The sequence below is a fragment of the Sceloporus undulatus genome, chromosome 4 (assembly GCF_019175285.1).
Source record: "Sceloporus undulatus isolate JIND9_A2432 ecotype Alabama chromosome 4, SceUnd_v1.1, whole genome shotgun sequence".
In the NCBI taxonomy this organism is placed as follows: Eukaryota; Metazoa; Chordata; class Lepidosauria; order Squamata; family Phrynosomatidae; genus Sceloporus; species Sceloporus undulatus.
In genome coordinates, this window is record NC_056525.1 from 124,039,847 (window position 1) to 124,061,066 (window position 21,220).

A 21,220-nucleotide genomic window follows, 5' to 3' on the forward strand; every position below is an offset into this window, starting at 1 on the left:
ATCATTACTGTATTCTGAGAGCCAGTGTGGTGTAGTAGTTTGAGTGTTAGACTATGACTTGTGACATCAGGGTTGACTCCCCGCTCGAGTATAAAAATCCACTGAGTGACCTTAGGCAAGTCAAATTCTGTCTCAGAAGATGGCAAAAACAAAACAAAACAAAACAAAAACAACAAAAAACACCCTCAGAAGAAACTTGCCAAGAGAATCCCGAAAACGGAGCTGGAGAGAGCATTTCCGTTACCTTCCCGAGAGAGACAGTTGTAGAAGTATGCCTTTTGTTATGCTAGAAAAATCTGTACGTCAAAAACCTTTTACAACTGTCTTACTCGAGAAGAAGAATGCAAGAGCTATAACACCATGCAGAGATCCAAAGAGAAATCCACTTCTCTACAGCTCTGTTTAGGTTTTTTTCTCTCATAAGATTAGGCTGTTAATGTCAGATCATACTGGAAGGATTGCCCTCCAGTGACTATATGGTTGCAGCTAATTATCTCTCATCAATGGCTATGCTGGCAAGAGTTGGTGAATATGAAGTCCACTGAGGGTCAGAATACAGGGGGTTCTTATAAATCACTACACTGGGCAAAATGCATTCTGTGGGTCACACGTACCTCCAATGATTGCGGCGGCATCCCCCAAATTTTAGGAGCTCTCAAAAATGTTGTTCATCCCAAATTACTCGTACTTCTTTTTTGGGGAAAAAAACCTGTACAGGTCTCCAAAAAGTGTAGAAACGTCCTGAAAATGTGATAAAATGGCTAATATTGTATCCTCAAATTATTTAGGGACACTGGTGCCAAACACAGCAAAGAAAATTTGAGATCAAAGATTTGGGTTCGGAAGGGGCAAAAAGTAAGAGATGTGGTCCTCCAAGATCCTAAAGGTTGCCAGGGCAGTTCCCAACCCCTGTCAATTGTCCATTCTCTCAACATTCGTATTTCATGTAATATATGCAACACATTTTCCCTCTTGTCCTGAAAAAATCCTCACATATTCAAAAGCGGAAACTTGCCAGACTAGGGCACCATCTGCAATGTAGAAACAATCCAGGTTGACACCTCATTAACTGTCAAGACTCAATGCTATGGAATTCTGGGAATTGTAGTTTTCTGAGACATTTAGCCTTCTCTGTCAGAGAGCCCTGGTGCCACAACAAACTACAAATCCAAGGATTCTATACACTGAGCCATGGCAGTTAAAGTTTTTGGAAAAAGTACCGGAGTGTGAGGTGGCTTCTCAACTCCAGGGGTTCCTGGATGAGGTGCATTATCTTGATCCATTTCAGTCTAGTTTCACATCTGGATATGAGACAGAGACAGCTTTGGTCGCCTTGGTGGACAACCTGCACAGAGAAATGGACAGAGGGAGTGTGCCCATGTTAGTTCTGCTGGACCTCTAAGTGGATTTTCATAACATTGACTGTGGTATCCTTCTGAGTTGCCTTTCTGGATGGGGCTCACGGCACTGTTCTACAGTGGCTCTGTTCTTTCCTGAAGGGACGCTCTCAAAGGATGGTGCTGGGGGATTCCTGTTTGGCTTCCTAGCCATTGGACTGAACCTCGGAATTCAGTCCTATCCCCTATTTAACATTTATATGAAACTGCTGGAAGAGGCTGTCCAGAGTTTTGGGGTCAGATATCACCAGTCTGCTGATGATAGCCAGCTCTATCACTCCTTTCCACTTAATTCCAAGCTGTTTCTGGGCTGAACCAGTGTCTGGTAGCTGCGATAGATTAGATGAGGGCAAACAAATTGAAGCTTAATCCAGACAAGACAGAGGTACTTCCTGGTCACTAGAAAGACAGATCTGGGAATAGGGATTCAGCCTGGTTAGATGGGGCTACACTTCCCCTGAAAAACACAGGTTCACAGTTTGGGAGTACTCCTGGATTCAGTGCTGAGTCAGGAGGCCCAGCTCTCAGCTGTGACCAGGAATACATTTGCACAGTTAAAGCTAGTGTGCCAACTGCATTCATTCCTGGAGGTCAGATCTGGCCATGCTCGTACATGACTTGGTCACACAGTGGTGTCACTAGAGGAGTGCGGGTGATCACTGCTCCTCAAACACCTACCATTCGGCAGAAATGGACTGTGGCATTCATCCGCTTCCCTTTAAAATGCTTTAAGAGATGGCGGGAGTGGGGTAAAGTTCAGTGGAAGAAAAAGGGATAGGCCCTCCCTTAAAAAATTAAACTAAAATTTCAAAATTCAAAATTTTAATTTTTTTATTTTAAATTTTCTTTAAAGACATCACATTTTAGCCAAATATTCGCTATGTATATGTAAATACATTCAGGTTGTGCATATGATATTACAATTTGAAGGTATAATTTTAATTTTGCTAGTTGTTTATGTCACAACTACAGTGCAGTCGCATCATATGCGGGTACGCTATATGCGGCTTTCAGCTTATGCACGCTGGAAAAGATAATGGCGGCATGTCCATGGCATGCGCGCTGCACCAAACCACGTGCACAAGCCTCATTGTTTTCAACGGGGCTCAACATTTGTGGAATTTCCCTTACGCTGTATTAGCAATACATTCAGTGGTATACTGTATGGGAATTACGATTTACAAATAATGTTAGAGAAAAAAAGGATTACTGAAGATTCTGTATGGTGTGAAATGGGAGGAGGCCAACAGGGGTCAGGGGATGACACCATGAGTAACTAGACCAGGTGACACCAACCCTAGAGACACCACTGTAGTCACATCCCATTTGGATTATTGTAATGTGCTTTATGTGGGGGTGCCCTTGAACAGTGCTCAGAAGCTTCAGATGGCTCATAGAGCTGCAGCCAGATTGTTTACTGGGGCTGGATACAGGGAGCAGACAACTCCCTCATTGCAGCAGCTCCACTGGCTGCTGGTGTGTTTCTGAGCACAATTCAAATTGCTCATTGACATATAAAGCCCTATATGTTTTGGGTCTTCACAATCTGAAGAGCTTTATCTCCCTATATGAGCCCATTAAGGTTTCAAGATAATCTGGAGAGGCTTTCCTCTCTTTACCACTACCTTCTCAAGCTCATTTGGTGACAACAAAAGAGAAGGCTTTCTTGGCAACTGTTCCCAGACTTTGGAACTCCCTTCCCCAAAGAGACCAGGATGGCTCCATCCTTGCTATCCTTCCAGCAGCAAGTTAAAACATTTTTGTGCCACCAGGCCTTTAAAAACAATTGAAGTTGGGCTCTTAATTCGCTGTGGTGCTGGATTTGAATAATAATAATAATAATTTGTATCCCTCCTCTCCTGTTTGAGGATTGAGATGGGTAACAGCAAAGAAAATTTCAAATTCAGAGTCACAAAAAAAGTAAGGAAACAGTCCCCGAAAACCCCCACCCTTCTATCCTCCCTCCCTCCCACCAATACAAAGTAATTGAAGGTTTTTAAGGGTCTGTACGTAATTTTATTTTTGTTTTAATGTGTTGTAGTATTCATGTTTTAGTATGTAATGTTTTGAAGTGCTTTTATCTTTTAAATTGCATTTTATTCTTTTACTGAATAAATAGTATACCAGTTAAATTCCATTTTAATTTCTTTGTATGTTTTTAATTGGATTGTTTTCTAATTTGTAAGCTGTTTTGTGTCCCAGTCTTGGGGGGAAAGTCGGATATAAATAAAAATAAAAGAAGAAGAAGAAGAAGAAGAAGAAGAAGAAGAAGAAGAAGAAGAAGAAGAAGAGTATTAGCAACAATAACAACAACAATGATTATGATGTGATGTCAACCTGGATTATTTCTGTAGTGCAGATGGATCCTAGAAAAGAAAGGCTTCACTCGTCAATAATTAACAGAAATCAAACTTTCAATGTGACAGACCTTGGAAGATTAGACAGACAGTGTGAAGAGGTAAAAAAGACTCAATACTAAATTAACAAAAGTTTTACTTGTTAATGACTTACTGCATATTCCTCAGGTGTAACTTTGAGAATGTCAAATACTACTGCATCAAAGCTTTTCTTCAATTCAGCAGAACCCTTGTCACTTAATGACTCTGAGCTGCTACTCTTCTGTTAAAAGGGAAAGAAGTCCTTTTAGTACCAAGTTGAAAGATGAACATATATTTGCACCAAAAGAATGAGTCCTTTGTATGAACATCTTCATGCCATACAGAAAAAACAGCAAACAATAGATGGTAGGGTCTGATTCAAGGGTTATGAACCAGACATAAAATAAGAATACTACTTTCTGAGATGTCAGTCTTCTTTGGTAGGGAAAACCCTATCCCTTTGAAACATTTGGAATGAGGAAATGAGTAACAAATGTCACTTTCATGAAAAATATATAATTGGGGAGGAATCCATATCAACAAATAGTATTCCTAGTTTACAGATTCTATGAACTTAGAAGATAGCTACGAAAACACAATGTTCAAGATTGATTTGATATAAATAAAATCTGAAGTCTAGATTTTAATAATTTAAATCACAGTTAAAATTACTAGTGAGAAAGATTCAATTTAATCATAATTTTAGTAGAGGTACATTATTGTTTAACATATTCTTAATATCTATCCAGAAATGTATATTTCCTTAGAAGATGTTGTTCTTGTTTCTACTGTGTGCCTTCAAGACAACTCTGATTTATGGCATTCTTTGGCAAGGTTTTCTTGACAAAGTTCGTTCGGTGGAGGCTTGCTATTGATTTTCTCAGGCTGCAAGTGTGTAACATACCCAAAGTCACCCAGACATCTTCACATCTCAGTTGGGATTTGAGCCCCATTCTCCTAGAGTCCTAGTCCAATGCTCAAATCACTATACTAGATTTATTAGAAGGTAAGTAAAATCTGACTTTTAAAATAACTGATTTTTACCAACCCAGCTTCAAAGCAGTGAGTTTGGAAGAACATATAGCCATCATCTTAAATGTTCAAAGATAGCAGGCACTTCCTTTCCTAGGACGTAGAATGAGGTTCCCCATACCACACTAGAGCAAAAGAAAATGGCAGAGACCCATGAATATTGTGGCTGAGGGTGTCCTGATTCTTCTGCAGAGCTACATCTATCCTCTTTTTGCATTAATCCCTGGGGTCTTCCTATTCCCTTTACCGGGGTGACTGTAAAGGACAAAACAGGCTCTGGCCGGTCTACTATCAGGACTTTTTAAGGTGCTATTGCCTTGGTAAAAGGGATTTAATTTGTGAAACAATTTGGTTTTAGCCGGGCTGTACTAAAGGTTTACATTACCAAAGATGTAGACAAAAAGGGTGGAAGTAGATTTAGGTGTGCTCTGAGGGAATGTCAGTTTGACTTGTTTGCACTTGGTCACTGGCTGGTTGCTATGGTCTGGTTGTCCCACCATGTAACTGAAGTGTGTAGAGTTAAGCATAAAGACATTGCCTTGGGGGAATGGGACCTTTTTTCCTTGCTCTGAAAGCTTTCCTTCTTCACCATCACTGACCTCAGATGTGACCATCAGACCCTGTTCAGGGTATATCTTTTGGGGGGCGGGGCAGTAGCATCATTAGAGGGGCGTGGACTACACTGGGTGACACCACAGAAGGGGGGGTGACACCCGATAAGTGCTCCCCACCTCCCTGCTGTGAACCCCTTGTCCCTGCCTTGTGAGGCTGTACATGAAAGGCTCTTTGCAAGAGGAAGGGAGAAGGGCTGGATCCATCCCTGCTGCATGAAACTCTACTTGCAAGTAAAGCCTTGAGCAGAAAGACAGGGGATCCAAGCCTTGTTCCTTCTTCCCGCGCCACATGGGACAAGAAATTGGGAGCATTCCCTTTTGGCTCTGCCCCCCACCCCCACCCCCCAGGCCAAGTGACACTCTGGTTTGGAACACTGCTGGGTGGGGGTATTGTCCTGAGACTGAGCTTACTGATAAGCAAGGATTATGAGGCCTTTCTCTTCTTTGCCTGTAGCCTGATCAGGATCTGGATCTAATTCTGTTATCCTTTCTGTGCTTGTGTTTAGACCTGCTTTGTGTGGGTAGGTGGTTCTTTTTCCATTTTTCTTTTCAGATGGAAGAGATAGTGAAGGAGACTGATCCCTGCACACTAGGTATCCTGTTGAGTAAGTCCTATACTTGAGAGATAAACTGCACTACTGCATTTCTCCTTCAAAATTCTGGAATGATTGGGGAAGAATCAATGGGACCTTCACTCACCTTTTGTCTTACTTGATGCTACTCCAGGTTTTGCATCAGTCCACTGGCAATTCTATTCAGCTCCACTGCCCCTTTAGACCACCCTACCTCTGAATGTCCCAGGTCACAGATGAAGTCATTACTCTTCCCATCCATCCATCCATCCAACCATGATTTAAAAGGTGGTACTGGTGAGGAAAAACCCTAGCAATCTCTTTACCTCAGCATCCCTTTGGTCCTTATGTTCCTCTATTCATACTAAAACTGTCTCACTAGACAGCAAGTTTTATATGCAATCTTAAAGTTAAGGAGACTGTAAAATTGTGTTGCAACATGACTAGAGCCCACTGTTTGCATCCAAAGAGCTACTTCAGGAACATGTGACTGGACATATATTGGGTACAGGGGAAGGTTATAATATAATGCTTGGAACAGAACAGACTTACCATCACAAACTGAGATTTGTTAATCATAAAATCATAGAGTTGGAAGAGACCACAAGGGCCATCCAGTCCAACCTCCTGCCATGCAGGAACTTACAATCAAAACATCCCTGACAGATGATTATCCAATCTCTGCTTAAAGACCTCCAAAGAAGGACACTCCACCACACTCTGAGAGTGTGTGTTCCACTGTCAAACAGCTCTTACTGTCAGGAAGTTCCTCCTAATGTTAAGGTGGAATCTCTTTTCCTGTAGCTTGCATCCATTGTTCCACGTTCTAGGCTCTGGTGCAGCAGAAAACAAGCTTGCTCCATCCTCAGTGTGACACCCCTTCAAATACCTAAGCAGGGCTATCATATCACCTCTTAACCCTCTCTTTTCCAGGCTAAACATATCCAGTTCCCTAAGTCTTTCCTCATAAGTCACAGTTTCCAGGCCCTTCATCATTTTGGCAATCCTCTTTTAGACATGCTCCACCTTGTCGACAGCCTTTTTTAATTGTGATACCCAGAACTGGACACAGTATTCCAGGTGAGGCCTGACCAAAGCATAATAGAGTGGTCAGGCCTAATATGCAAACGGATCTTGAAGTACCTTTGAGAATGAGCAAAAGTTGGCTCTTCATATTCACAGGTCCTTCATCAACAGATTCGACCATTCACAGCTTTAAAATGTTTTTTAAAAATATAATTCCAAAAAGCAAACCTTGATTTTGCTGTTTTATTTATGGGACACCACTTCACTATAGCACTGTATTTAATGGGACCTGAGCATCCACAGATTTTGGTATCCATGGGTGTGTGTGTGTGTGCGCGCATGGAACCAAGCTCCAGCAGATATCAAGAGCCTACTGTATAAACTTTTGTAGACCAGGTCTACTTCCTCAGATCTAGTCTACTAAGTTTTATGCTGTCTCTCAATTAGTCCCAAAGGTGCTACTAAGTCCCTTTGCATACTGATATTCTGATAACAAGGCTGTCTCTGAGATTTATTAAGTTCAATCTTTCAACAACTGTAAATAATGTATTTGTAGGAAAGAAAACAAAAACTTGTACAGTGGTACCCCGGGATACGAATTGATCGCGTTACGAAATTTCCGGGATACGAAAAAGTTAGATTGGAAAAAACTGTTCCGGGATACAATGTTTTTTTCAGGTTACGAAATTTATTTCGGCGCGAAATTCAAACGCAAAGCGCGGCTAGCGGCTTTCCAGCGCTAACGGAAAGCCTTTTCGGGTTGCGAAATGTATCGGGTTACGAACGGAGCGGCGGAACGAATTAATTTCGTAACCCGAGGTAGCACTGTACTGTACTGCACAGAGGTTATTTAGTCATAACAGAATGTTACATTGTGCAAAAAAAAAAAAGGATACTTCACCTTATAAAATGAACAACTTTGCAAAGCAACTCACCAATGTTTTTATGTGTATGTATGTACGGATTACAATTACTGTATTGCAAAACCTTATTGTATAAATTGCTTTAAATTGTTTTTAAAAATACAACCTAAAACATGCTGATTAAAAAAAAGGACCTATACAGTATTGCAAAAACTTTTCTGCAACCACCAGTAAGTTGCCGAAAGCCTGCATGAATGATTGTTGGTTTGTCTGTTGGTCAGGAAGGAGGCTAGCCTAGCCTTCATGACAGGTAGTTCTACAGCCTGGAAATCATCACATGAAAGCCTTCTTTCATGCTCCCATAAGACATCTTTCAAGAGGGAGAGAAGAGCCCCAAAGATCGCAGAATCCAGATAGGTTTGAAAGTCTGCTTGTTTGTATGGAAGAAAGTCTTAATTACTTCAGTGATTTCTTGAGTGGATATTAACATTGCTGTTTTTAAAAGAGTAGTATTGCATCATGAAATCAACTTCAGCTGTTCTATTGGCCAAGAACAGCTGTAGTGGTGCAGGCAATAAACAATGGCACCTTTGGTTGAAGCAGAACATAAGAAAAATATGAAATTCAGCATGTTTATAGAATCAGCCTTACTCAAAATATCCAACCACAGACCAAGAACTTACTGTACTCCATAATGTTTTTAAAATGCAGTATGTTTTCTTTCAAGATACATTGCTTTTTATTATATCTGTATTAAATTCCTGAATTTTTAAAAACTGACTAAGAAATGCATTACTGACTCCTTACCTCTGAAACAGTAGCTGCAACATTAACACTGCTGGGGTGTCCATTCATTAGGTCCATACTGCCCACACCATTAGTCTTCTGCCCTACATTTGTAGCAGTTGTCTTTGTTAATTCATCTTAGAAGATCCATAACTCCTAAAAGAAAATGAAAAATCAGGGTTCCATAAATCATCCAAACCCTCATAACACAGAGCAGAAACTTGGCAATGTTTAGGATTACAGACGAACCTAAAGCAAAATACACTGTAAACAATATGTCACATTATACAGAAAGACACTGTAATATCCCAGTATAATCCAGCTACCTATGTGGAAATAAAATATCAGAAAAAAATGCATATGTACAGTTGGCCCTCTGTTTTCGTGGGGATTCATTCTCCTCCCCCCATGAAAACGGAGGCTCGCGCTTATTCAAGCCTCATAAGCTTGAATGGAGCGACCCCCGTGCGTGCGGCAAGGACATGCGCTCCATTGCAAACAGCAGAGGTCACCCCTCTGCATATATTCAAGGGTGCAGATTTCAGATCCGTGCATTAGGAGGGGCGACTGTAACCAACTATGATGACCTGAAAGTTTAATTTTGAATGTAATAAGAAAATTATTAGCCACCTGGGTATAAAAAGCAAGTGCTCATATTCTGGGCTCCAGTCAGCCAACCATGCCTTTCTTTAGGAGAGTGGAACCTACAATATAAGCTAAACTTGCTCCTGTTGCAGCTGGACTCCCATCTCCAAAGGGGGCATCTACAAACTAGCCTATGGCAATGAATGAGAGAAGAAGGGTCAGCGCTATGAAAACAAGGGTATATTAAACATTTAAAATAGCAACCTGTTTGAAGATCAAAAGTTCGGGTAGACCTGGTGTAGTGATTAAATGCCAGTACTACAGCCACAAGTTTGTGAATTCAATCCCAGGCAGGGCTCCAGGGTCCACTCACCCCTCCAGCCTTTTGTAGGTCAGTAAAGTGAGTAGCCAGCTTGATGGGGGCAATTGGCTTCCACATTATAAACCGCATAAGGAGTGCTAGTTCACTGATAAGTGGTATAAAACTAAATGTGCTACTCGCTATAGTTCATACATGTTTATCTTGGTCATATTTTCATAAACTACCGTTCCAATATACAGTTGCCCCTCCGTTTTCATGGGGGATCTGTTCCAGCCCCCCCCCCCCCATGGAAATTTGTATATATTGAAGCCCCATTGGCTTGAATGGTTGCGTGGCCCCAGGCGCACATGACATTTTAGCCAATGGGGCTCACCCCTCCATGAATAATTGAGTCCTCAGACTTCAAGTCTGCGAAAACAGAGGGGCGACTGTATTTGCAGTTTTAAAACATTTCTTCAAAAGAAATGGCAAAAGAATCGCTTTCCATAGTAAAAAAGCACCACAATTTCATTAAAAAATCAGATCCTACTGGGTTCAGGTGTCAGATGTCCTAACCACAGGGGAGGACAAAGCCCTGCAAAATGTAGGACATTCAAGAAAAACATAGGACCTTACCAAATAAAAGCTGAAAACACTCATATAAATGTAAATTCATGTTTCTGATGCTCAAAATGGAGGACTTTTTGAAATACCTCCTGGACAGAAGGTTGAAATGGAGGCTATGTCCTGGGAAAAGAGGACATCTGATCACCCTGACCAGGTTTGAGTTTGCCCCACAAATAATCTAACAGAAAATCATGAGACTCAAACGAGACCAGCAATAACAATACAGGCCAGTTCTATATTCAGCTACAATACATCTACATGTCAATTAAACTTGCAACTTTTTGTGGGGTGAATTTGAAAGGAGGGCCGAGCCATCATCTTCTACCCACTTCCTCCCAGAAAATTTTGTATGTTGCTGTACACTAGCTGAGTCTCTCTTTCCTCATCTTGTTGCCACAACTGCAGCAGAAGAAGAGAGTAAGGATGGTTAAGGTACACAAGGAGAAGGAAAGGATGAGGATAAATCAGAAGAGAGGAGATGGAGACAGAACTTTAGTCCAGAGATGCATGATCATCAAGCAACCTGACTATCAAGCAGCCACCAAACTCAGCTGGCTCTTCCTCCTTGAATAAACGAACCAGATAAAAGGGGGTCACAAGAAAACAATTTATACAGTATACTGTTCCAAAATATATCTTTAAAATGAATACAGAAATAAACACAAGCAAGTCAGATACAAGCTTGACTATTACTAATCATATAGCAAACTACAACCCATTTATACATGAAAACATTTATGTAAAGACTACTGCTTATATTTACTTTTAAAAAACACATACTTGTGCTGATTATTTATACTATTTTAAAAGGAGAAACTCAACATTTTGATAAGTTCACATTATAAAGGAGAAAGGTTTTCTTTGTTTTCCACTCGATGTTGCATTAGTGCCACCTTGTGCCGAGAACAGGTTTCTCACAAGTTTAAGTTGGTCCTATTTCACAATGATGATTTCTGTATTTATTTTTAATCGGGTATTTGATACATTCAGATGTTTTGGCTACTGAGATACTATGTACTCGAGCCTTTTGCCCAGGTACATTCCCTTCTCAATGCAGACCAAAGAGAAAATATGCAACCAGAATATTCTGTTTTGTCCAATGAGAAGCTATTGGTTACCATCTCAGCAACAAGTCAGGACAGTAAACCAAGCTGAAACTAGCGTTACTGACTTCAGACTCCCCCCCCCCCATCATCTTTCCATCTTCCCTTCCATCAGCATCAAATATATACATAACTAGTTATCCAATCAAATCCAGTAGATGGTGAACAGCAAGCAATGACATATACTGTACTCTTATGACCATAAACATGTCTGGAACAATTTGAGAGGGGGGCATTTTGTGGTGGGGGGTGGAATTTGGCAAGAAATCTAGGAAGGAGGCCTGGGTTTGAAAAATGATGAAGCAGTCTTTTTTCTGCCAAGCTTTTAATTGCTAGTGATACGTTCTACTTAATTTATGGAAGATTTTTGTTTATTACGTTAAGTTTGGTGCATTTATTTCACATTAGTTTATGAATATGTACATGTGTGTATGGGGAGGGGGAGAGAGGGAAAGAGAGCGAGAGAGAGAAAGTACTCATTAAGCCAAGGGGAATCCATCTATATGCTAAAAAATAACAACTGTAACAATATCATATTAGAAAAAAGAACAATGCTTCACTTGAAATGTCAAGCTCATACTTCTAAGTTCCTCCAAACTGCAGAAGAGAAGGAACAGTGAAGATGAACTAAAGGAAAGGATGAGTGCACAGAGGCTAAATCTGTGAATACTAGAGATCCAGCCTTCCAAAGAGGAAGCATGGCGTAGCGGTTCGAGTGTTGGAACATGACTCTACAGACCAGGGTTTGAATCCCTGCTTGGCCATGGTAGCCCTTGGGCAAGTCACACTCTCTCAGCCTCAGAGGAAGGCAATGGCAAATCATCTCTGAAGAAATCTTGCCCAGAATGCCCCGTAACAGAATCACTTTAGGGCTGCCATAATTTGGAAATGACCTGAAGGCACAAGACAACAAATTGTACAGTCACGCGTACAAGATAGAAACAAGGCGCTAGAACATTTGTATGTTTGCTGTTTAATTACAACCTGCTCAACAATCACAACAGGTCCATTAGGTTTGGCAGGGGTGTTTTGTTTTTTTCATCCTAAAAGCAGAAGTTAACTCCTAGATTTCAGGGCCTTTGCCTTTTAAATTTCTCTTCTTGAGTTTTTAATATGTATAAATATATAATACCTGCTTGAATAGCACATTACACTTTCTATCCTTTAACATTACACAAGGGTCTGTTCCCCCTCCCACCTACTCTCCCAGAAATTGTACACATTTAGAAATACACTTGTCCCTCCATATTAACTAGGGTCAGGGGCACACGATCCCCATGAATATGGAAAAACAGCAAATAATAAAAACACCATGTTTTTACCTGAGGGGATACCTCTCTAGAAATCTCTAGGTCCTCCAGTCTGTGGTCAACGTCCAACAGACAATGACCATAGAACTGCACTGGAGGAGCTACAAATGCCTAATAGAGTATTCTCTCTAGGAACCCCTAGGTCTTTCAGTGCAACTTTTAGTTAAACCTGACACAGAGTTGCACTGGAGGACCTAGATATTCCTAGAAAGAACATATTAATCAAATCCATGAATAATCAAATCCACAAATATCAAATATGGAGGGATGAGTGTATTTGCTTATGTAACTATCCAATGTATGTTATTATGTCCAAACTGAGAACTGTGTTGTTTTTGTAATGGAGTATCAGGGTAGGGGGCAGATGTTTCTTAGAATAATCGAGTTAAAACTAACCACTGATCCCTTTGGCTCAATGGCTCAGACATGTTGACAAAACTAGAGTTAAGTTAAAGACTGAAGTAAAAAAACACTTTTTAAATATCTGCATTTCAGCTTGTAAAGCACTCTATAAAGAGAAGAAAAAACGCAACCTTGATAGGGGCATCTTTTATCTCAAGAAAAGAAACACACTGATCCCAGATGTTTCTATTAAAAACTGGTTTCTCAACCTTCTTTCACAAAGCAGAACAAAATCAATTTTTAAAAGATACATTAATATTTTACAATTAACATTTTATTAATAGAGAAAAAGTATGACCTGCTATGACCAATACAGCTGGATACCAGAGTTTAGTCACTTTTTAACTAGAAACACATAAAAATTAATTTAATCTTTAAGAACTATACAATCCTATCAGAAAGAGAGGTGTAGAAGGTTGGATACAAAGGAGTCAGGCATTGAGGAGGGCAATAATTATCAGTCCTGAAGAGAGATTCATGGAAAAAGGGAGCAACTCAGAGAGCATCTGAGGGTTGCACAGAGAGAGTTAGAGGGACCCTCTGTGCACACCCTGCCTAGAACTGCGAAAGATATTTATATCCTATTATTTCATACCCCTGAGGACACTTTATGTTACCACATGGTGCAACAAAGGCTGTGATGATTTTTCTATGGAATGGAGTAAAGCAGGGGTCAGCAACCCCCAGCCCGCGGGCCACATCCGGCCCGGCGAGGCCTTGGGACCGTCCCGAGCCCGGTCCTGCCGCCAATTGCCAAAGGCCCTGCGCCAGTGGCAATCGGCAGCAGGACCGGGTCTCTCGCGTGGGGCGTTTGGCCTCTCGCGCGAGCGGCCCTCAGCCGGCGGACAGGCAGGGCCAAGGAGCCCCGCTGAAGCGAGGCTCCTTGGCCCTGCCTGTTCCCCTCCGGGCAGGACAGGAAGGGGGCGGGGGTCCTCCTCCTCCTTCCTTCCCTTCCCGCGGCTGCCAGACAGCTGCGGGCAGGGAAGAAAGGGGGTGGGGGAAGAGGAGGAGGAAGAGGAGGGAGGGGGGGGGGAAGGAAGGAAGGGAGGGAGGAAGAGGAGGAGGAAGGAGGAGGAGGAAGAAGGATGAAGAAGAAGAGTAGCAGGAGGAGGAGGATTTCCATTCCATTTCTACAGTTCTGCTTTGTTTTAATAATGATAGTAGTGGTGGTGGTGGTGATGATGATATCAGTTAGTTTCTGAGACATGTGCTCACTCTTTCTGAACGTGAGACAGTGTGACTTTCCAAAATGCATTTCTGTGTATTTTCGGTGCTTTTAATGCTAAAAGGTCTGCTTTAACAATGATGATGGTGATATTGATATCAGCCAGCTTCTGAGGCCCAAATGTCCTCCATTTTGATCATGCCTAACAAACATGCATTTGTATTAACTTTTTTTAAAAAAATCATCAAATTTTTTCACATATCCTCCATTTTTAAAAAATGTGTCCTACATTTGAAAATGTCCTATATTAGTTAAATATTTATTTTTTGGCTTCAGCCCCCCAGTTGTCTGAGGGACAGCAACCTGGCCCCCGGCTCAAAAAGGTTGCCTACCCCTGGAGTAAAGGGATCCAGAATGGCTGATGCTTTAACTCCAGAGTGATGAAATATTTATTAACTTTCAGACAATCCCTGGATAGTTGGACAGGAAAGGTGAATAGGAACACAGCATGAAGTGAAGTGAACGATATTGTTGGACTGCTTTGCAATGGGTCTCCCTTTGTCTCCATTGCGAGAGGAAATGTGAAGAGCCTGGGGGTGGCAAAGAGTGGTCAGCAACCTATTAGGCATTTAATTTAGTCCTATCTGGGTCTCTTGCATGTCTTCATGTCAGCACAACTCCTAACATGTATAACTTCCTAGTTTCCACCGTATCCTCTCAAAACATGTCTAGTGCTAGACAGTAATTATGAAAGCCCATATCCAGTAAAAGAGTGTAGGATATGCTAAGATAATGCTCCCCAAATTGTGTTCTTTAAGGGATTTGGGACTTCAGCTCCCAGAATCCCAGACTACTGGCCAGCATGGCTGAGGCTTCTGGGAGCTGAAGCCCAAAATCTTTTAAAGGGCACAGTTTGGGGACCACTGTGCTAACAACTACTGCAAAATGAGAGCTATGCTCCTGGAAGGGAGATATCCTATAAGTCAAGGTGCATGGGCTTGGACCTAAGCACATCAGTCACTTGCAATTTTAGAAACTGGGGAAAGTGAGACACATTTGCAGCTCGGGGGCAACTTGTAGCAGCACTAAGTAGGAAGTGAACTGGCCCCAAGACCTGTTAAGTGCACACTTTTTAACCTGCTCCCATTGGAAAGAGGAGCCAAATGGGAATGATAAAGAGATATACAGAAAAAGAGCACTTTTGCATGCTCCTGATAAGTCAGAATTCAGAAGCAATATAACTTATTGCTATTAATCCTAAACAGTTATTCTCAAGAACAGAAATACTGCTGAAGATTTGCAGAAAGTATAATACAGGTTGCCTATCTCTTATCCAGAATTCCAAAATCCAAAACATTACAAAATCCTTTTTTTTAATGGGTGGGCTGAAATAGTGACAACTTTGCTTTCTGATGATTCAATGTATACAAACTGTTTCATGCACAAAATTATTAAACACATTGTATAAAATTACCGTTAGGCTATGTGTATAAGGTGAATATACATTCCTCTCCATTGATGCCCCCTTGTTGTGGGGGAGAGGCTTGTGTACTCTAATGAAATTGTGAGCTATGCTGGCGGTGGTATAATAGCCACCGGTAGGGCCTCCCATGCCAGACAGGTCACAACCGAAGGGTCTGACCAAGAGCGCCAAAGGGCAGGATGGGCTCTCTAGCCTTATGGCAACCATCCTAGGAGAAGAAAAACTCTAATCCCAAACCTGGGCAGATGGTGCTCGTCTAACCCTGTAAGGTCAACCATCTAAGAGAAGGAAACTCTAATCAAACCTACGACCCGAGGACATCACTGCCACCATCCATGCTTGTCAAGGCCTCAGCAGATGAACCTCTGGTTTAAAGGGTGTGGCCAGTTCTGTGCCCACTGCGCTCCACCAGAAAAAATCCATTGCACAGGCTCAAAGAATACATCCAATCTCCGAAAAAGCCCTGTAGCAATAGGCGAGGAATGAAATGGCAGGTGTAAAGATGCACTGGAAGCCGCAGACCCAACCCTACATGCAGGCGGTTCAGGACTTTGGTCGCTTGAGATTGACCCGGGGATGACAGTCTTGTTCGGCAGCATCCTGAATGACCAAGCAGCCCTTTTTAAGGAGATCACTGCTTGCTCCATATGGAGAGGGCCTAGAAAAGGTGGCCTAAGGAAAGCTCATCCCCAAGTACCCAGTTGGCTAGCTGCAGCCAACGGGAATCTTCTGAAGCGGTCAAACAAAGACAAAGAGACAAAGGCACACACAACCTCCAAAGGTGCAAATAGACTAATGCTTGCATGCTGGAACATCAGAACCATGCAAGATTCTGCAGATAGTGGACATCCTGAGCGTCGTTCTGCTCCAATAGCCCATGAACTGTCACGACTTAACATTGACATTGTTGTTCTTAGTGAAATTCGTCTCCACGAGGAAGGTAGCCTTAAAGAACACGGTGCCGGCTACACGCTCTACTGGTCTGGCAAACCCAAAACTGAAAAACATCTTTCAGGTGTAGGCTTCATGATCAAAAACTCCATTGCCTCCAAATTCGAAAGCTTGCCAACAGCACACTCTGATTGCATTATCTCCTTATGCCTCCCACATGTCGTTCTCTTCAGTATATATGCCCCAACTATGCAAGCCAACCCTGCGGAGAAAGACAAATTCTACTCAGACCTACGCCACCTCATACAAAAAGTCCCTGCAGAAAACAAAAACATTATCCTTGGTGACTTCAATGCCAGAGTAGGAAGGAACTTCGAAGCCTGGAAAGGTGTTTTAGGCAAGCATGGTGTTGGAAACTGTAATGATAACGGACGCCTCCTGCTAGAGTTTTGTGCAGAACAGCAGCTGACTATTACAAACACTATCTTTCAGCAGAAAGATAGCTTGAAGACAACCTGGATGCATCCCCAATCCAAACACTGGCACCTCATTGACTACATCCTAGTGCGCCAGAGAAATATTCACGATGTCCATCATACCCGAGTGATGCCCAGTGCAGAATGTCAAACAGATCATCGCCTTGTAAGATGCAAACTAAATCTCCATTTTAAGTTCAAACCTAAGAGGGGTGGCATCCTAAAGAGGAGACTCCAAGTCAACAATCTTCAACAAGCTGCCATGAGAGACAACTTCCAGGCAAATTTGCAAACAAAACTTGTAGACCATCCTGGGCAGGACACGTTTCTAGGATGAAGGACCATCGTCTCCCAAAAATAGTATTCTACGGTGAACTCGCCACGGGTCAGCATAAGAGGGGCGCCCCAAAGAAGAGATACAAGGACTCCCTGAAACAACATCTCAGGCTTGGCCAAATTGATCACCAACAACGGTCCTCCCTGGCCTTGCATCGGGAGGCATGGAGACGCACTGTCCATGACGCTGCAGCCATCTTCGAAAGCTCACGCCAAACGAGCCTCGAAGAGAAACGACAACGCAGAAAGAACCGCAACCTGGAAACATCACCCAAGGAGACTTTCCATTGTGCTTTCTGCAACCGGACCTGTTTATCCTGGATTGGCCCCTTTAATCATCAACGCGCTTGTACAAAGCACGGGATGAGTCCTTCCTGAATCTTCCTTCGTGAAGCAAAGCCAGAGATAAGGTGAATAAAAAACATATATGAATTTTGGGATTAGATTTGGGCCCCATCTCCAAGATATCTCATTATGTGCCTATATACAAATACAGATATTCCAAAATAAATTTTAGAAATCCAAAATGCAAAGCACTTCTGGTACCAAGCATTCTGGATAAGGGAAAAGCAACCTGTACTTTAAAAATTGATATGAGCTGAGGAAAGGCTTGAAAATTAGCAATGCACAAATAAAGTTGGTTTTCTTGGCTGTGAAAAATTAGTTAAGAGACAGTGTTACCCCGGGTTACGAAAATAATTCGTTCCGCTGCCGCTTTCGTAACCCGAAAGGCTTTCGCAAGCCGAAACCCCATAGGCGCTAATGGGGAAAAGCCGCGATTTGGTGCGAAAAAGCGCCGAAAAGCACCAAAATTTCTTTCGTAACCCGAAATAACCTTCGTAACCCGGAACAGTTTTTTTCAATTGGATTTTTTCGTAACCCGGAAATTTCGTAAGGCGGCGCATTCGTATCCCGGGGTACCACTGTATTTGAATCACTGTGAGTATATCAATTATAAATTGTTTTACTGTTCACATTCAAGATTGGTCACTGAGAGGAAAAAACAAATTGAAAAATGACAATTTAAACAGAATGGATTTGGCTTAACTGGGGGGAAAACAACACTGTGTGATTAAATTTATGAGAGAAGTATCCTTTTACTGACCTTTTATGAAACAAAATATGAAATATTGATATTTATACCATTATAAAAGTAGCCTCTTGAATGTTTGCATTATATACATTTATAAATGTATTATACATAAGCTGTATTTGTGATATCCTATTTTCTCATTCCCTTCTCTAGAAGCATCTGCCATCTGTCACCCTTACAGGAGAATCCGCTCTGCTCGTTCCACAAAAATATTGGTTGTGATTTTGTATCACCAACTTAGTTATATAACAACATCAGTTAACAGCTAAGTAGTGTCTCCCTTCCCAATCCTCACTTAATGAGCAGCAGCCAGTGCAAACAACAGCCATCTGTTTCATCAATCAGGAAGTGGCTGACTGACATTTCCACCCCTTCCCATGAGCAATCTATGGTGTGACTGCCAGAAGGAGGGTCCCTGTCATATTTTCCCTTTGCACTGGAGATCACTCGTGGGAGGGGGTGGAAACATCAGTCAGCTGCTTCCCAATCGACAGGGAAGCAGACCTCTGTTCCTCACTGCAGCTGCCACCCAATAAATAAGGATTGGGCCAGTTTCACAGTCCCTATGTAGTCTCTGAATACAAATGAGTCATGGATGTGTAAATCTAGATTACGCATTTGTACCCGCCTTAGTGAATTCTGGCCTTCATCAAGTTGCTGCACCTTTTCTTCAGGCAGGGCAACTGGCTTTCACTTACTGCAGGTACAGCTCCCCATGTCATACAGCAATAAAATAAACATGACAACTGCTCCCTCCCTCCCATCTTCAGTCATCCTATATAGGGAGTAGCACAGCACTCCTGCCCTTCCCTTCTCATAAAAGTTCACTACAAGACACCTGTTTCCCTCTTCCTATTAGCCAAGCTCTAGAGATAAAGAAAGCAGCAACACAGAGCAAATCAGAGATTCAGCAAAAGCCTTGCCCCCTTAAACTATGTACTCAAAGAGGCCACATACACCAAAACACATAAGCAGGACTCCGAACAGCTCAGCCAAGCAATCAACATTCACCCAAAAACACACACAATCTTACTCAATATTCTGCCTCTCCAGAGACTATATAGTGCTAGTGGCTGCTAGTTCCACTTCTAATCATGTCAATGATACACTTCTTCTTAACAACCCTCCTCCATTGGTCATATGCTCCAGGAGAACACATTGTCTAAAAGACATAAAAACACACAAAGAAGCTTCCAAACAGCTCAGACAATTAACCCTATCTTCCAAAATACAAGCTCATCTCATTCTGTCTTTATATATATACACACACACACACACACGCATGCACGCACATTAAGAAGTGATGTCAGCTCTCATAACAAGATGAAAAACAAACTTATATAGTATGGGTATGTTCAAATCCACCCTGTCGCTAAATTTAGATACAATTTACTACATTGTATTAGTAATAAAATTCAACAAGAACAAAATAATTGGTCCACATTTGCTACTTAATGCAATAATATTGCCATTCTAATTATATATTGTTATATTCAGAACAACATTTTTTCCTTCCTTACTGTAAATTGCTCTTTATTTAGATGAAGATTTGCCAATACACTAGCTCTCTGAGCTCAAATGCTGTTTTTCATTTATATCAATACTCCAATAATGCACTCCAGTGCTTCATAACTGCTACCATCCCCCTCTCTACCTTTCTTATGGCAACTATAATTTACTTTCCCAAGTTCATTGTAATGAATTCTCTTGATAAACAAAAATGCAGCCTCATTCCATTTTACTGAATTGTACTGCCCATAATCACAAGTAATACTAGGCCAAAAATCTTGGTGTAAGAGGGAACATGCACAATTTGATTCACTTCTCACAAAGACATATTAATTATTCCTCTGCAGGCGTTCATCTGATAATTTTTTTCTGTAATAATGGTTTCTAATGGAACAAACATTAAGCAAATGGGACAGTGATTTCCTGGATCCTTTTTTTTAAACTGACTTCACGTTGTATTAGGCAACTAGAAAGTGGCCTGAGATCAGTTTTAGGGGCATATTACAGATTTCTGTCAATAAATTACTCAACTTACCAAAAATGACAGTTTAAGATTAGGGAGCAACTGATCATACCTTTGTTGAAATAACTTACCATGGGCAAAATCCAAAATCCATAGAACCGTGACACCTTTATTAATCCACCTAAGATGCACAAAATACAACATGCAAGCTTTCAAAGTTTCACTGGCTTCTTCATCAGGAAAAGATGTTACAAAGCATATAGGAGAAAAAAGGGACAATTTTAAAGTCATGGGCCTACATTTTGTCTCAGAGGGTGCTCTGTTGTCAGTTAAGATGGCAGGGAAGGAGCTCAATTCAGGCAGAGAGCTCTTGGGCATGTGGGGACTAGGAACAAAGACATTAAAGGCAATACATTTTCAACTCCATTAGCAACAGAAAAGTAACTTCCCTTGAGATTAATGCTGTCCCTGTCCTTTGTCAAGTTAACTGCCCCTTTCTTAGGCAAAGAACATTGACTTTCTCAAGAAGTTTCTGAATTTTATTTTGCTGCATGGCCAACACAGGTATACCCAAATATGTTGCCATGGGCTGTTATCCAGTCAAAATCTGTTAGAAAGAAAGAAAGAAACAAACAACTCCCCAGAAGAGAGTATGTACCAATTAGTGCATTAGTAAGCATTCATCATCAAAACCAGCAGCTATAGCATTCAGTTCCCAAAGAAAAATCCTTTCCATTCTTCTGCTCTTTTCAACTTTTCCCCAATTAATCTGAAGAAGCAACCTTTTAAACATCCCAATTTCTTTTTC

At 41.5% G+C, this 21,220-nt stretch overlaps 1 protein-coding gene across 7 annotated transcripts in view; it reads right to left on the reverse strand.

Moving 5' to 3' along the window:
- The window catches only part of RALGPS2 (Ral GEF with PH domain and SH3 binding motif 2), a 160,848-nt gene that overhangs the window by 115,101 nt on the left and 24,527 nt on the right, over positions 1 to 21,220 (reverse strand). For 3 of the 7 annotated variants that reach the window (XM_042465677.1, XM_042465678.1, XM_042465675.1), the window contains exons 2-3: positions 8,690 to 8,824; positions 3,909 to 4,016 (exon numbers count right to left, since the gene is read on the reverse strand). In XM_042465677.1, coding sequence (XP_042321611.1) covers positions 3,909 to 4,016; positions 8,690 to 8,746 — 165 coding nt within the window. In that variant the 5' untranslated portion in view covers positions 8,747 to 8,824. Of the gene's footprint in view, positions 1 to 1,220; positions 1,346 to 3,908; positions 4,017 to 8,689; positions 8,825 to 19,068; positions 19,222 to 21,220 lie in introns of those variants that run through there. The other 4 variants (XM_042465681.1, XM_042465680.1, XM_042465676.1 and 1 more) reach the window with 3 other exon arrangements.